General features: G+C 38.8%; 1 protein-coding gene across 1 annotated transcript; it reads left to right on the top strand.

Moving 5' to 3' along the window:
- Positions 1 to 9,705: 9,705 nt before the first annotated feature.
- Positions 9,706 to 9,984, top strand: LOC128776987 (60S ribosomal protein L32-like). The gene has a single exon (XM_053901982.1). The coding sequence runs from the start codon at positions 9,706 to 9,708 to the stop codon at positions 9,982 to 9,984; it is 279 nt and encodes a 92-aa protein (XP_053757957.1).
- Positions 9,985 to 13,196: the final 3,212 nt, after the last annotated feature.

Below are 13,196 nucleotides of genomic sequence, written 5' to 3'. Positions count from 1 at the left end.
ATGAAGTGGTTCTTTTTATTCCTGGTTATATTCTTTGCTTTGAAAACTACTTGTTCTGGGGGCGCCTGGGTGGCTCAGTCGGTTAAGCGGCCGACTTCAGCTCAGGTCATGATCTCGCGGTCTGCGAGTTCGAGCCCCGCGTCAGGCTCTGTGCTGACAGCTCGGAGCCTGGAGCCTGTTTCAGATTCTGTGTCTCCCTCTCTCTGACCCTCCCCCGTTCATGCTCTGTCTCAAAAATAAATGAAACATTAAAAAAAAAAAAAGAAAACTACTTGTTCTGTTATTAATATAGCCACCTGGAGTGTCTGGTGGCTAACTTGAGAATGAATGAATGAATGAATGAACAAACAAACAAATAAATAAATAAATAAATAAAGTAGGCTTCTTGTAGGCAATTTGAGCCTTGTTTTTTATCCAATCTGACAATCTCTGTCTTTTTAATTTGAATATTTAGACCTTCATGTTTAATGTGATGCTTAATATGACTAGATTTAAATCTATATGGGTATTTATTATGTAACTGTTTATCTCATCTATTATTTTTCCTCTTTGAGGGGAGCTTGTTGTAGATTAATTGAATATATTTTTGTAATTCCATTTTTTAAAATGTTTATTCATTTTTGAGAGAGAGCATGAGCAGGGGAGGGGCAGAGAAAGCAGGGGACAGAGGATCTGAAGCAGACTCTGGGCTGACAGCAGCAAGCCTGATGTGGGGTTCAAGCTCACAAACTGTAAGATCCTGACCTGAGACCAAGTGAGACACTCAACCAAGCCACCCAGGTGCCCCTTGTAATTCCATTTTATCTCCTTTGTTGATTTATCAGCCATAAGCTTTTTAAGGCACTTCTTTACGCTTTAAAGTATATATCCTTAATTTGTGACAGTCTGCTGATGCATGGCACTCTAACCATATATTTCTATTTCTCTTCCCCCAGCCTTTGTGCTATTGTTGTCATATATTTTATTTTTACGTGTTCTTAAGTCCATATATCAGTTTAGTAAGATTGCCATAACAAAGTACTACAAACTGAGTGGCTTAAACCACAGAAATGTATCATTTCACAGTTCTGGAGGCTAGAAGTCAAGATGAAAGTGTGGACAGGGCCATACTCCTTCTGAAGGCGCTAGGGAAGGATCTGGTCCAGGCCTCTCCCCCAGCTTTCAGTAGTACCTTCATTCTGGCGTGTCTTCTCCCTGTATGTGTGTCTTTGTCTAAATTTCCCCTTTTTATAGGGATGCCAGTTATTTTGGATTAAAGACCCACCCTAGGGATTAGGGACCCACTCCATCCAGTAAGACCTCATCCTAACTTAACTAATTGCATCTGCAATGATCTTATTTCCAGATAAGGTTAGATTTGAAGGTATTAGGGGTTAGCACTTCAAGATATGAGTTTGAGGAATGTAATTCTCAACCCATAACAGCACACAATATATTATTATTATACTGCCTTAAATAACTCATTATCTTTTTTAAAATATTCATTTATTTTTAGAGAGGGGGCCGGCAGAGAGAGAGGGAGAAGATCCCAAGCAAGAGAGATCCTGTGCTCTCTGTGCTGAGAGCACAGAGCCCGATGTGGGGCCTAGTCCCAAGAACCATGAGATCATGATCTAAGCTGCAATCAAGAGTTGGACGCTTAACCAAATGAGCCACCAGGCACCTCTCATTATCTTCTAAAGAAACTTAAAAATAAGAAATAAAATCTTTTATACTCACAAGTGTCAACACTTCATTTCTTTAATTGACAAATACTCTGTTAAATGGGTATATCACATTTTATTTATTCAAGAGTGTATGGATATTTTGGTTGTTTCCACTGTTTGGCTATTATGAATAATATTGTTATAAACATTTGTATACAGGTTTTTATGTGGACTTGTACTTTTATGTCTCTTGGATAGATAACATAGGAGTATAATTGCTAGATCATATAATTTATTGAGGAACTACCAGATTGTTTTCTACAGTGTCTGTACAATTTCACATTCCCACCAACAATGTATGAGGACTTCAAATTTTCCATATCCTTGCCAAGAGTTGTTATTATCTGTCTTTTTAATGCTTTTGATTTGCATTTTCCTGATAGCTAATAATATTGAAAATCTTTTCAATATTTGAGACTCATTGACCATTTGTATATCTTCTTTGGAGAAATGTCTATTCAGATCATTTGCACATTTTTAATTGGGTTGTTTGTCTTTCTATGGAGTTATAATAGTTCTTTATACACTCTAGATATCAGTTGCTTATCAGATATGTGATTTACAAAAATGTTCTCCTATGTATTGTCTTTTAATTTTAAAGCATAAAAGTTTTTAATTTTGATGGAATCCAGTTTATTTTTTTCTTTTGTTTCTTGTGCTTTTGGTGTCATTTTGCTTTCTGTACAGCACAATACTGAGTTTTACTTTGTGATCTGAAATTTTTCTTTTAATTAATTAAATTCACTTATCTTTATTGATTTGACAGATATTTCCTGTTATTAATGGAGTTCTTTTGATACTACTAAAAGTTGTGTTATTGTTCTATTTGCTTCCCTTATATTAAAGCTTTATATAATACCCTAGTCTCCTCCTCCCTTGAAAGTTCCATTATATTTTGGATCCTACATTTTTCTTGTTCTTGGGTTATTTTGCCAGAGTATAGAAACTTCTTTAAGAAAAGGTCATGGAAAGAAAACTTTGAGACCTGCACATTTTAATTTGCCGAGAGAGAGAGGAGAACAGAGGATCTGAAGCGGGCCCTGCGCTGACAGCAAAAAGCCTAATGCAGGGCTCGAATACAGGAACCATGAAATCATGATGTGAGCCGAAGGCAGGCACTTAACCAACTGAGCCACCAAGGTGCCCCAGTTTGCCTTCAAATTTGGTTCATTATTTGGCAAGTTTTAGAATTCAAGATACAAAATTATTTTCCCTCAAATTTTTGAAGACCATATCAATCTTTTCTAGTATCCAGTGCTGCTGAAAAGAAATTTGCTTATTCCTTTAAAGGTGACCTTTAAAAAAAAAAAACTCTCTAGAAGTTTTCTAGATTATTTGTCTTTGATCTCAAAGTTCACAAGGGTGTGTATAGATGTGGGTCCTTTTTTGTTCATTTGCTTGCCACTTGAAAGACTCTTTCAATTTGAAGACTATCTCCTCATTTCTGGAACATTTTCTTCTATTATTTCTTCAGTGACTTCCACTCTTCCATTTTTTTTTTTTTTTTTTTCTGTTCTCTCCGGTATGCCTGTTAGTCAGATGCTGGACATTATGTTTATGCATTTTATCTCCTTATGAATGTTGAGATTTCCTCAACTTTATTTTTCAACTCTTACTCTTGGTAATTATTTTTTATTTCTAATATCTTTTTCTTGTTCTCTATTTTATTTTTTGTAAGTAAACTATTTTCAAAAACCATTTTAGATTTACAGAAAAACTGAGAAGATAGTACAGACAGTTCCTGCATACTCCACACTCAGTTTATTGATGTCTTACATTAGTGTGGCACATTTGTTACATTTAATGAACCAATTTTGATACATTATCCTTAACTACTAAAGTCCATACTTTATTCAGATTTCCTTAGTTTTTATCCAATGTCCTTTCCTGCTCCAGGATCCCATCCAGGATACCACATGGCTTTTAGTCATCATGTGTCCTTAGGCTCCTCTTGACTGATACAGTTTCTCAAGCTTTCCTTGTTTTTGATGACCTTGACAGTTTTGAGGAATGCTGGTCAGGTGTTTTGTAAACTGCTCCTGTATTGGAATTTGGTGTTTTCTTCGTGGTTAGACTGTTGTTACTGGTTTGGGGGAGGAAGGCCATGGAACAAAAGCACATTTTCATCCCATCATATCAAGGCAATATAGTATCATTTTGGTCACCTGGCTGCTATAGTGTTTGTCAGATTTCTCCATTGTGAAGTTATTCTTTCCCCCCTGTTCTAAAAGTACACTTACTTTTGGGCAGGAAAAGACCATCTCCAGCCTGTCCTTAAGGAGTAGGGAATTATACTCCATTTTCTGAGGGCAGAGTATGTACAGAAATTATTTGTGATTTTTCTGCACAGGAGATTTGTATCCCCTATTTTTAAATTTATCTAACCATTTATTAATGTCAGTGTAGACTCCAGAGTATTTATTTTATATTTTGGGTTGTAATCCAGTACTTCTTTATTTATTTTGTTGTTCATATTGATCCAGTTTGGGCCATTGGGAACTCTTTTAGTTGGCTCCTGTGTCCCTTTGACATAGCCGCATCAGTATATGGTGTGGTGTGGTGTGGTGTGGTGTGGTGTGGTGTGGGTCTGTGTGTGTGTGTTATTTGTTGAACAATTCCTTCCTTTCTGGAACTATAAGATGTTCCAGGCTCTTCCTGTGTATTTTCTTCCCCAATTGTAGACTCATTCATTTCTCCAAGGATTCCTGGTGCTTATTATTGGAGGATGGTATTAGAAACCAAGACCTGGGCACTAGGTATGCTTGTTGCTACTGGGGTGTTGTTGCGTCTGGGTCTTCTCTGCTGTCAGAGCAAGGATTATGTGTGTGTGTGTGTGTGTGTGTGTCTACTAGCCTGTGTATATAAACACATCTCTAAATATTTCTGTATGTAACCATCTGTATCTGTGTTAAGTTTGTACATGAGTTCATACTGGTGTTTTTGACTCTATTACCATATGGATTATTCTAGCCTCTCCCCTTCCTTATCTGTAAACTCGCACTGCACCAGTGAGAAACCTGGCTTCTACCCTCTGCCATCCATTTACTATTCAATTCTAGACACATAGAACCATATCAGAATTGCTAACTAATTTACCTATATGAAACAACTTTATCAACAAGAGTATGGTACTTATATGCAGTCCTTTTTGCCTTTAGTCTTACAGACTCCACTCATTTCCAAAGATGTAGATCAGCACCTTTACCCCACCCCCCCTTCAGTGAGGTTGTTTCACACATTAGTAATACATAAGATTTTTTTTTGTCACACTCTACATTCCATCATAGGATTTTCCCCACCACTCTTTGTACTGTAAAGCCCTATGGGGTTTTGACAAATGAGTAATATCATGTATCCATCATTTCAGTATTATATAGACTAGTTTCATAGCCCTAAAAAATCCCTTGTGTTTCATCCATTTAACCTCCTTAGTTGGACTCGTTCAGTAAGTAGCATTTCAGACTGATTTCAATTAGCACTATGCACTTAAGATTCATCCATATCTTCTGGGGGCTTGATAGCTCATTTTTAAAACACCAGATAATATTCCATTTATGGACATAGCATAATTTGTTTATTTGTTTACCAATTGAAGGATGTCTTAGTTGTTTCTACTTTTTGGCAGTTATAAATAAAGGTGCTATAAACATTTTTGTCTAGGTTTTGTTTGGACATAACAAATCAGTTGGGTAAATATCTAGGAGCACAGTTGCTAGATCGTGTGATAAGGCTATGGTTAGCTTTGTAAAAAACTGCCAATCTACCTTCCACAGCTGCTGCACTATTTTGCATTCCAACCAGCAGTGAATGAAATTTCCTGTTCCTCCACATCCTTGACAGCATGTGGTATGGTCAGTGCTTTGGATTCTAGCTATTCTAATAGGACTGTAATGGCATCTCGTTTTATTATTTTTTTATTTTTTAAAAAGTTTATTTACTTATTTTGAGAGAGACAGCACATGTGAAGGAGGGGCAGAGAGAGAAGGAGAGAGAAAATCCCAAGCAGTCTCCGCACTGTCAGCACAGAGCCTGACACAGGGCTCCATCCCACACACCATGAGATCATGACCTGAACTGAAGTCAAGAGCCAGGCATTTAACCAACTAAGCCACCCAGGTGCCCCTTCACTGTTGTTTGAATTTGAAATTCCCCAATGGCATATGATGTTAAGAGTCCCTTCATATACTTATCTGCCACCTGTGTGTCTTCTTTGGTGAGGTGTCTATTTAGATCTTTTGTCTATTTTTGGGTCTCTATGTCATTTTTTATTACATTTTGTTCTTGTTTGAGGATGTAATTTTTCAAAGAATTTCTTTGACCGAATTAACTTTTTCTTTTTAAGTTCTCTTCATTTCCTGAATTTCTCTTTCCTCTGGAGTCTGATTTTCTCTTTATTTGGGTTTTTTTACTTTCATATCAAGGGTTTTCTTCAAATACTCAGAGAGTCTTAGTTCACATTTTTTCCTTTAAATTTTCTTATTGTGGAAAATAAATAACGCATGTACAAAAAAAAAGTATGAAGCACAAATGTTCAGCTAAATGAATTTTTGTCCAGATCAAGAAATAGAGCATTGCCAGGACCCTAGAAGACTTCTGTATGCCTCTTGCCCATCAGAATACTCTAGCTCTCTTCCTTTCCACCAGCTTATCGCTATCCCAACTCACCATAAAAAAAATACTTTTAACACCATGCAAATATGCATGTATAAATAGTGTAGTTCAGTATTCAGTCATCTTTTAAAGTTTAAGAATGAGGTAATTTTTTTTTTAAGTACAGGGAGAAGCACCTGAGTGGCTCAGTCGGTTGAGCATTTGGACTCTTGATTTTGGCTCAGGTCATGATCTCACGGTTCGTAGATTCAAGCCCTGTGTCAGGCTCAAGGCTGACAGTGCAGAGCCTGCTTGGGATTTTCTCTCTCTCTTTCTCTCTCTCAAAATAAATAAATAAACTTTAAAAAAAAAGAAATAACAAAATTAAATCCAGGGAAATCCCTTTACATTGGGAATACCAGGATGAGGATTACTTAACTCTGAGATGCCAACATCTCCACTAACTGCCCTAATCCTCCCCAGATAGTTTATTTGGTTCCTTTTGGACTATCATGATGGTATTGTGCTGCCTTTTCCTCTAGGGGGCACCAGTCATCTCCAGAATCCTCCGTTAGGTCCTCTCCCTTGGAGTTCCAGCTCCTGCCTATCCGGCCAGTGGCATTCCGAAGAAACAGTGTACCCATGAGAAGCAGCAGCAGAGCCCAAGTGTCTTGCCTCATGGTTTGGAACACCTAGGACAACCACCTACTTTGGAGTCCCGGGAGGGGCAGGAATATAAACTTCCTTGCATTTTGTCATGTTAAGTAATGCTGTAGCCAGCCCAGCCTACTGGTTGGCCATTGCAGACAGGAGCAGCAGATGCACACTAGCTCTTTACAAAGGCGTATCCCTGCCATGTACGAAGGAGACCAGCCTCAGCCTGACATCTTGATCTCATCCACTTTTACCTGTCTCTCTCCCATCTCAGGAGTTCCCTAAATCACTAGCCTGCTATGGGGAGCCCCTCTTGCTACAGCCTGTTGTGGAGTCAGAATTAGCCCACCCTTTCTCCAGAGGCTGTGTTCCAACTTTTTTAAAATTATTATTCAGGCCCAAAAGTCTTATATTGTCCAGTGCTTGCCTAGGGGAAGACCAGCTGGGTGGCCTGACCTCCCTCTTGGGGCCACTCAGGGCCTCTGGCCCCAAAAGTCTGTTCCAATGCCACAAGATCACTCAAATATCGGTGGTACCATTTGTCCAAGATGATGAGGCACTGGGAGAGAGTACAAAAAATATAGAGTACAATATGACACAGCAAAGCCACACCAGATTGATGTGAAGCTGTTCCAAATTTTGACTCCCAAGCATCTAATGCTGTCCATGATCTTTTTGCCAATTGATTGTCCTACTGACTGGGTAGACCCCATATCAATTTTTTGATTTCCAAAATTCTCTCCCCTCATTTTTTTAAAGTTTATTTATTTATTTTGAGAATGAAAGAAACAGAGCACATGAGCAAATGAGGGGCAGAGAGAGAGAGAGAGGGAGAGAATTCCAAGCAGGCTTCTCACCGGCAATGCAGAGCCTGATGCAGGACTTGATCCCACGAATCGTGAGATCAGACCTGAGCCAAAACAAAGAGCTGGACACTCAACTGATTGAGCCACCCAGGCCCCCCTCCCCCTTTTAAATCACCACTTGTAGTGAGTTCAAGAGACTTGGGGGTTAAAGAAGAAAAAAGAAATGACCATGAAGTAGCAATAGCACACAATGAGCTTTATTTGGACAACTGACAGGGTGGTGTATGGGGAATTCCCTCACCACATGAGGCCATCCAGAGTCTTCTGTACATGGAGCACCTCCCAGAAAGGGGGAGGTCAAGAAAATTCCTGAGGAAGAAGAGGATGGAAGAGAGGATTTAGGTGTCTAGAGGGTGTTGCTCAGCAGCACAATGGAGGGTATCTGGATCAGAGACTTTCAGGAGTATTTTATCTGTGGCTAGCAGATGCTGGGTGCTGTATCCTGGGGTATGCAAAGCAGACAGGCTCTAAAGAGGTAAAAATCTGTTCATTTGGTCTATATTTAAAACAACTGGGTGTGTAGGGGCACCTGCGTGGCTCAGTTGGTTAAGCATCTGAGTTCCACTCAGGTCATGATCTCAAGGTCCATGAGTTTGAGCCCCACATAGGGCTCTGTGCTAACAGCTCAGAGCCTGGAGCCTGCTTCAGATTCTGTGTTTCCCTCTCTCTCTCTCTGCCCCTCCCCCACTTGCCTTCTGTTTCTCTCTCAACAATAAATAAAAACAAACAAAAACCACAACCGAATGTATAAAATTTGAGTTTGGCACCAGGAGAATTTTGAGCTAACAGGTCCCAGCCTGCTATAGTAAAGAATATAGGGTTAATCTATAGAAGTTATCTTTGGCTCATTTATGTAGAACAGCCTGATCAGGAAACAGAAAAGACACAGATCAATAATGTCAGAAATGACAGAGGGAACAGCACTATTTTATATATATTAAAAGAATAGAAAGGGAATATTATGAACAACTTTATACCAATAAATTCAACAACTTAGACAAATTCCTTATAAAATAAAAACCACCAAAACGAACTCAAGAAGAAATATACAACCTGAATAGCCCTATAGCTGTTTTTTAAAATTGAATTTATAGCTAAAAACCTTCCCACAGAGAAAACTCCAGGCTCAAAATCTAGTAAACATTTAAGGAGAAACATAATGTTAATTCTACACATACTTTATCAGAAAATTGAAGGGGAAGGAACACTTGCAAACTTATTATGTGACATAGCATTATGCTGTTACTAAAACCAAAAAGAAAGACACGAAAAGAAGACAAAATTGAAAATCACCTCTCATGAACTATCAAAGTTTTAGTAAATTGAATCTAACAATGTGTAGGAAGATAGTACATTATGAACAAGTGGAATTTAGCCCAGGAATGCAAGGATGGTTGGCATTTCAAAAACAATGTAAATCACCATATTAAAATAGACTAAAATAGAACAACCATGATATTCTCATGTATGCAGAAAAACATTTGACAAAATCCACCATCCATTCCCAATAACCTCTCATCAGATTAGGAAAAAGAAGGGAAAAATTTCAACCTGAAAAAGAACATCTATTAAAAAACCTATAGCTGACACCCTACTTAACGGTGAAAGACTGAATACTTTTCACTAAGATTAACAACAAGGCAAGGATGTTTGTTCTTACCATTTCTATTCAACATTGTGCTGGAGATCCTAGTCAGTGTAGTAAGTTAAGATTTTTAGTCACTTATATGGTATGGAAAAGAAGGATAAATGGTCTTCATTCAAAACCAATGTGATTATTTATGTAGAACGTTTCATGGAATCTACAGAAAAGCTTTTAGAACTAATGAGTAAGTTTGGCACTTCCTTGGTGTCATCTGTGCAGGTGGCAGCCAACTACTACCAGGATTATGGCCACCCTCAGACCTCTGATGAAGGAGAAGATAGTTAAAAAGAGTTATGGGAGCAACAAGAAAACAAAACGCATGCTGCCCAGGGGCTTCCAGAAGTTTCTAGTCCACAACATCAAGGAGCTTGAAGTGCTGCTGATGTGCAGCAAATCTTACTGTGCAGGGATTTCTCACAATATCTCCTCTAAGAATCACAAAGCTACTGTAGAAAGAGCAGTGCAGCTGGCCATCAGAGTCACCAATCCCAATGTCAGGCTATGCAGTGAAGAAAATGAATAGACAGCTAATGTGCATGTCATATTTGAGTTAATAAAACCATAGAACTAAAAAATAAAAAAAAAACACAACTAATGAGTAAGTTTAGCATAGTTGCAGGACACAATATCAAAATCAAAATTCAATCATATATCTTCATAGTAGGAACAAACACTTGGGAATTGAGGGCTGGCGGGGGGGGGGGAGGCAGAGAGAGAGAGAGAGAGGGAGAGAGAGAGAATCCCTCATGAAGCGTGAGATCATGACCCCAGCCAAAATCAAGAGTCGGACATTTAACCGACTGAACCACCCAGGCACCCCTGGAAATTGAGTTTTTAAATGCATTTTTAAAATAGCATTGAAATTATTGAATGTTTATGAATAACTTTGACAAAAGATGTGTAAATCTTATACATTGAAAGCTACAATTGATAGGAGAAACTAAGACCTAAATAAATTGAGAGATCTATGTTCACGTTTTAGAAGACTCACTGTTTCTAAGGTATAAACTCTTCAAATTGATCTGTAAATTTATTGCAATACCAATAAAAATATCAGCAGACTTTTTTGCAAAATTTGACAAGTGGATTCTAAAATTTATATAGAAATGAAAAGGACCTAGACTAGCCAAAACAACTTTGCAAAGGAGTGTTGAATTTTGGATAACTTACATTAATTACACCGTTTAAGGACTTATTATAAAGCTCCAGAATCAAAGCCATGGTACAGACACAAAGAGAGACAAAGAGATCAAGGGGACAGTCTCTAGACTCACACACACATGACTTTTGCCAAAGATGCTTGAGACACTTCAGTGAGAAAGGATAATCTTTTCAAAAAAGAAATGTTTACAAGAAATCTTTTCAACAACTGGATATGCAAAAAAATGAAGCCTCTGACCTTACCTCACGCCATATGCAAAAAATAACTCAAAACAGATTAAAACTATTAAAACTTCTAGGAGAAAATCTTAGTGAACTTGAGTTTGGCAAAGATTTAAAAAAAATTTTTTTTAATGTTTATATTTGAGAGAGAGAGAGTGTGTGTGTGTGTGAGCGAGAGAGGGGCAGAGAAACAGAGAATCTGAAGCAGGCTCCAGGCTCTGAGCTGTCATGTCAGCACAGAGCCTGATGCAGGACTTGAACTCATGAGTTGCGAGATCATGACCTGAGCTGAAGTTGGACCCTTAACAAACTGAGCCACCCAGGTGCCCTGCCAAAGGTTTTTTTTTTTTAATGTTTATTTTATTTATTTTGAGAAAGAGAAAGAGCAAGTGGGGGGAGGACAGAGAAAGAAAGAGGGAGAGAGAGAGTCCTAAGCAGGCTCCACACTGTCAGCACGGAGCCCGATGTGGGGCCCAGTCCCACAAACTGTGAGATCATGACCTCAGCTGAAATCAAGAGTTGGATACTTAACAAACTGAGCCACCCAGGTGCCCCAGCAAAGATTTTTAAACATGACATAAAAATAAGATTATAAAAGAAAAAAATTAATAAATTTGACTTCATCAGAATTAAAAACTTTTGCTCTTCAAAAACACTGTCATGTTTCAGTCTGGCATGTAAGGAGCTTGAAAGAGTCATCACTACCGACCTCACCCCAAGAAAAAAAGATGAGCAACTGAAAATCAACAACTGTTCTTAGATGTATCAGAGTTTCAAGATCACAAGTGCTGCCCCCAAAATTTGAGAGGCAAAGAGGCAGATAAAGACAATCACACCTATAGGAGAAGAGACTCCATGGAAAATAGTACCAGGGTGGGAAACCTAAACTAGGCTAGAAGCTTGGTGTGGACAAGTTTGAGAGTTAAAAACTCCAAGAAGAACAGTCTTTCAAGGTCCCCCATACTTACATGAGTTTTATCCCCAGAAGAGGTACCAAGTTCTCACAATTAGAGTCAGAGAAAAATCTCTTCATGCTTCTGGCACGGGGAGAGGGAAAACAGCCATTCTGAAATACACTCAGAGCATTCTTTTCATCTTAAGGCCTGCCTTCTGTTTTACCAGAGCTTAACCGACCTGAGGGAAGGGAAATATCCAACTTCCGCCTCCTCTAGCCTTCCTGTCTCACCTAAGAAGGAAACAACTGAAAAGCACTTGTGAAGACGATAGCCCAGGGGCTCAGGCTTATGAAAAGATTGAGACTTAATCATGGACTGTAGAACACTTCCCTGTCACACCTCACACCTCACACCTATGTCAATAAGGCTCCTGTATAATCACAGGGGGACACAACTAAAAGAACTACATGTCTCAGACTTATTATTTATTTATTTATTTATTTGAGAGAGCTTATGTGTGTGTGTGGGGGGGGGGGGGAAGGACAGAGAGAGAAAGAGAGAGAGAGAGAAAGAGAGAGAGAATCCCAAGCAGGCTCCTCGCTTAGCACTCAGCCTGGAGCCCAATGTGGGGCTCAATCTCATGACTGTGAGATCATGACCTGAGACAAAATCAAAGAGTCAGATACTTAACTGACTGAGCCACCCAGGTGCTCCTCAGACCTAATTTAAGAGGAAGGCTCTAGAGAAGCTCAAAGACAGCAGAGGACAAAAGCAAAGACACCAGAGGAAATGTTATCCTTTGATATCCATAACAAACAATAAATACAGCCTAACCTATAGCCACATATATGTAAAACCTCACATAAAACCCTACTTAACCTCAGTTCATTTTTCTTTTTACCTCAGTTCATTTTTACCCAATACATCATGTTGGCTTCCAACACACAAAAAAATTACAAGTTGTACTAAAAGACAAGAAACACATTTTGAAGAGACAGAGCAAGGATCTGAACAAGACTCCATTATAGCAGAGATACTGAAACTGCCAAACTGGGAATTTAAGGCAACTATGGCTCATACACTATGATCTTGAAAGGAAAAAGTGGACAACATGCAAGAATAAACGGGCAAAACAAGCAGATAGATGGAAACAAGTGGATGTACTAGAAATCAAAAAACACTATAACAGATGGGGTGTCTGGGTGGTTCAGTTGGTTAAGCAGCCGACTTGGGCTCAGGTCATGATCTCACTGCCCAAAGGCTCCTGAGTTCGAGCCCCACGTCAGGCTCTGTGCTGACAGCTCAGAACCTAGAGCCTGCTTCTGATTCTGTCTCTCTCTCTCTCTCTCTCTCTGCCCCTCCCCTGCTCACATTCTTTCTCTTTCTCTCTCTCTCTCAAAAAAATATAAACATTAAACATTTTTTAAAAAAAACACTGTAACAGAAATGAAGAATG

The sequence above is a fragment of the Panthera pardus genome, unplaced genomic scaffold (genome assembly GCF_024362965.1).
Source record: "Panthera pardus isolate Hobbes unplaced genomic scaffold, ASM2436296v1 HiC_scaffold_10, whole genome shotgun sequence".
Lineage (NCBI taxonomy): Eukaryota > Metazoa > Chordata > Mammalia > Carnivora > Felidae > Panthera > Panthera pardus.
Note: the sequence above shows the minus strand (reverse complement) of the source record. Positions and strands in the feature narration are given on the sequence as shown.

Coding starts and splice junctions, on each gene's coding strand:
- LOC128776987 (XM_053901982.1), top strand. CDS start 9,706: ATGGCCACCCTCAGACCTCTGATGAAGGAGAAGATAGTTAAAAAGAGT.